Raw genomic sequence first — 338 nt, 5'->3', positions numbered from 1 at the left:
TTCCAGCGCGTAGTCAGGCCGATAGCTCTCCCGGCCCCGGGCGTCAGTGTAGCGCAGCGCCGGGTTCTTCAGCGTGTTGGCCATGCTCCCCAGGGAGGTGTAGCTGCGGAGGGAGAAGGCGGCTGCAAGACTGCACCCAGGGGGATCGGCCGTGCTGAGCAGGGAAGGCAGCACCGGACACTCACCCCTTGTCGTAGAGGATGCAGTAGGGGACAAAGAGCTTGCGCAGAAACTCCCAGATGTCCCGGTAGGTCCAGTCCTGCAGGCAGAATTGGGCAGGGATTACAGCAAAGGCAGGCGGGCTGGCCCCTCACCCCCGGGGAAGCCAGACAGGCCCC

General features: G+C 65.4%; 1 protein-coding gene across 1 annotated transcript in view; it reads right to left on the bottom strand.

Annotated features, from left to right (window-relative positions):
* The window catches only part of FLAD1 (flavin adenine dinucleotide synthetase 1), a gene marked incomplete at both ends in the record, with an annotated part of 2,070 nt that continues 1,732 nt past the window's right edge, over positions 1-338 (bottom strand). The window contains 2 exons of the mRNA XM_009704567.1: positions 1-103; positions 186-259. Of these exons, the coding sequence (XP_009702869.1) occupies positions 1-103; positions 186-259 (177 nt within the window). The remainder of the gene's footprint in view (positions 104-185; positions 260-338) is intronic.

The sequence above is a fragment of the Cariama cristata genome, unplaced genomic scaffold, assembly GCF_000690535.1.
Source record: "Cariama cristata isolate BGI_N322 unplaced genomic scaffold, ASM69053v1 scaffold37587, whole genome shotgun sequence".
Taxonomy (NCBI): domain Eukaryota; kingdom Metazoa; phylum Chordata; class Aves; order Cariamiformes; family Cariamidae; genus Cariama; species Cariama cristata.
The sequence above is the reverse complement of the archived record's forward strand: the minus strand, read 5'-3'. Positions and strand labels throughout refer to the sequence as shown.